The sequence below is a fragment of the Poecilia reticulata genome, linkage group LG4 (genome assembly GCF_000633615.1).
Source record: "Poecilia reticulata strain Guanapo linkage group LG4, Guppy_female_1.0+MT, whole genome shotgun sequence".
Classification (NCBI taxonomy): domain Eukaryota; kingdom Metazoa; phylum Chordata; class Actinopteri; order Cyprinodontiformes; family Poeciliidae; genus Poecilia; species Poecilia reticulata.
This window is the reverse complement of record NC_024334.1, coordinates 12567019-12569907: the sequence shown is the minus strand read 5'-3', so window position 1 is coordinate 12569907 and position 2889 is coordinate 12567019. Positions and strand designations below refer to the sequence as shown.

Genomic DNA, 2889 nt, shown 5'->3' with positions numbered 1-2889 from the left:
TACAACAGCACACACCTGGCACAATAACGGTTAGTTTTCCTGTAATGAACAGATACAAAGTTGTAAAAACAAACTAAAATGTATAGTTTTGCTAAAAGGTTTTCACTTTTGCTAATAATAGTATTTTTTWAATTTATTTAATACATCTGCTGAACTCAGTAAAATAAGAAATAAATATATCAAAATAAGCAAAATAATCAATTGAGATAGCATATGATTTAAAAATAATATATAACATTTTCTAAAATATATTTTCTTGCTTTATTAAAAGGTGTCCATTTTGAACCAGATTGTAWTTTTTAGAACTATTAAAATGAAGTATGGGTGTTTTTCTTAAATCCTACTTAAATTACTTTCTTAAGTCTTAATGTTCTATTCTAGTAGGTTTTTATTTAATTTGTWGGTTAATTTAATATTGTTTCAATTGTCTGAATATTTTAGTTAATATTCTATATATTGAACATCAGGTCTCCTCAAAAACAGGTTTTATCTTCAGGATATTCCAATAAAATAAAGATTAAATTAAATTATTCTTTTTTTTTATTTTAAATGGGAACTAACATATTCAGATTCAGGCAAATAAACATGAACTTAGTGTTGAGTTTAGGTGATAAATGTTAGAGAGAAATGACCCAAGAAAATATGACAAAGTTATTTAAAAACATTTCATGTTTTTCCTCCTTTTCCCACAGCTGAGCCAAGCGCTGCGCCTCCACAGTGTGAGTATTTGATTAAAACACTAAACATTTTGAGCTTTTTAACCAATTTTTGTATTAAACTGGTTTTACWATTTTTTCCTCTATTGATTTTGAAATACATCTTATAGGAAAGACACATTTTTGTGTCTCCCTCTTTAAACTAAATTGGATTTCTTTYTGATTTGCTGAGCAGGTTCCTACAGTGTCAGGGCGATCCGGTTTGGATTCCAGTTTAAAATGACCAGTTTCCCCACTGGTCGCTACACGATAAGCGTTGGTGAGGAAGGAAGTCCAACAAYTGAAAAGATCGTCAACATTTCTTCATCTAGTAAAAACCCAACGCATGAAATCCAACATCTGAAGCCCTGCACTRAATACGAGCTTAAGGTCACGATGCTTGACACCAACGGTGCAGAAATATCCTGCAGCGGCTCTGGAGGAAAAGCAAGAACACTCAATATGAGTAAGTACAAAAACTCCTGCAAGTCCTATAGTATTACTTTACTTTATTTTGCGTGCAACACTGAGAAACATGACTGATGTGCTTCAGATGAACAAGACGTCACAAACAGCCCCTGCAGCCCAGGATACGTCTGCTACCACAGCGGCTGGAACATCAACTCCTCGGTTTCTGCACCAAACCAAACCGAACGGTTCAGAAACNTGGAGGAAAAGCAAGAACACTCAATATGAGTAAGTACAAAAACTCCTGCAAGTCCTATAGTATTACTTTACTTTATTTTGCGTGCAACACTGAGAAACATGACTGATGTGCTTCAGATGAACAAGACGTCACAAACAGCCCCTGCAGCCCAGGATACGTCTGCTACCACAGCGGCTGGAACATCAACTCCTCGGTTTCTGCACCAAACCAAACCGAACRGTTCAGAAACGGGACCTTTGGTTTCAAACTGGCTGAAGGCGACATCTGCTCAGACTTCACTGTCAGTTTCTACCAAGAAAACTGCAACAACTCCTCCTTTAACCTGACCCGATACATTCCTGCTGGTACGTACGAAAGATCAGATTATTTCTTTAGAATTAGGTGACTTTATTAGGTGACTTTATTGTTATYAAAAATCCAAAAATATTTTGTAACAATKATATTGTTATATTGTATTTATTTTRAGYYTGCAGTTGTGATAAAATAAAACAGAAAACAAACAGATATCCTTTAGGAGATGTGTAAAWTGTTGTAGACCCAAAACTTAAAAASAGTTTTGCACGATYCGTGTTTGGTCATGCAAATTACTCTACTACCARCTGATCAAATAAATKTAAAGATTAGCCTGTTATCTGCAATAAAAAAACAGTATTTGGGCTAATGTTATCTTACATTTTGATCATTTTAAYCAAATAAATAAAACAGCAGATTTTGGTKCKTGAAGGTCKKTGGGAAGATGTGGTTTTATTCATTTTGAAATTAAATAAAATGTAAACAGCCTTTAATTTCATTTCAAAGATGAATACTTAATTAGTATTTTATAAGTAGATTAAATTTGATTAAAAAACAGAATTCTCCATCTGAATCAATCACCTCTGCTTTTGGGCCAAATTTGCATCAGGCAGTCGGGGCCACACACAAGCAGTCCGGAGGCCACAAATGGCCCCCGGACTGCAGTTTGGAAACCCTTTCTAAAAACCAAAATGGTTGGATTARAATTATRTTTGTTTCTTTTTCTAGATTACATAAATCCAAATGAGATGAATCAGACTCAACACAACCGCCTTCCTGCAGAAATAGAAACAAAACGGCCTCCAAACTGTAAGAACCTCAGCATTGAGTTCACCTGCTCAGGTGAGTGAAACACCTAGAAGAAGAGATGTGATYAGAAACATAGAAATATGTGCATATGGATGATTATAATAGCACTTGTGTTCTTTGTAAATCTCTTCTGAACGTCTCTAAATTTGGAGCGTAAAGCAAACATACTAATAGATATGAAATAAAGTCTGTCTTTTCTCAGAAAGTGGAAAAGTCGGAGACTCCATTCAGCTCTCTAATTTGGAGCCGTTTACAGATTACAGCTGCACGGGTCTGATCAAAAACAACAACGTGTCCATCAACAAGAAAACTCCAGCTGTCCAGCTCAACATCAACTGTGGTGAGCTGATGTTTCTTGGACATAAAATAACTATAATCCAAACATAGTTTTGGGTTGAAGAACAATAACAGGTGCCTGAGTTTTTT

General features: G+C 35.0%; 1 protein-coding gene across 1 annotated transcript in view; it reads left to right on the top strand.

Annotated features, from left to right (window-relative positions):
- LOC103463494 (uncharacterized) overlaps nt 1-2889 on the top strand; it is a 14512-nt gene that overhangs the window by 9768 nt on the left and 1855 nt on the right. Inside the window, exons 9-12 of the mRNA XM_017304263.1 lie at nt 892-975; nt 1479-1706; nt 2383-2496; nt 2666-2803. Of these exons, the coding sequence (XP_017159752.1) occupies nt 892-975; nt 1479-1706; nt 2383-2496; nt 2666-2803 (564 nt within the window). The remainder of the gene's footprint in view (nt 1-891; nt 976-1478; nt 1707-2382; nt 2497-2665; nt 2804-2889) is intronic.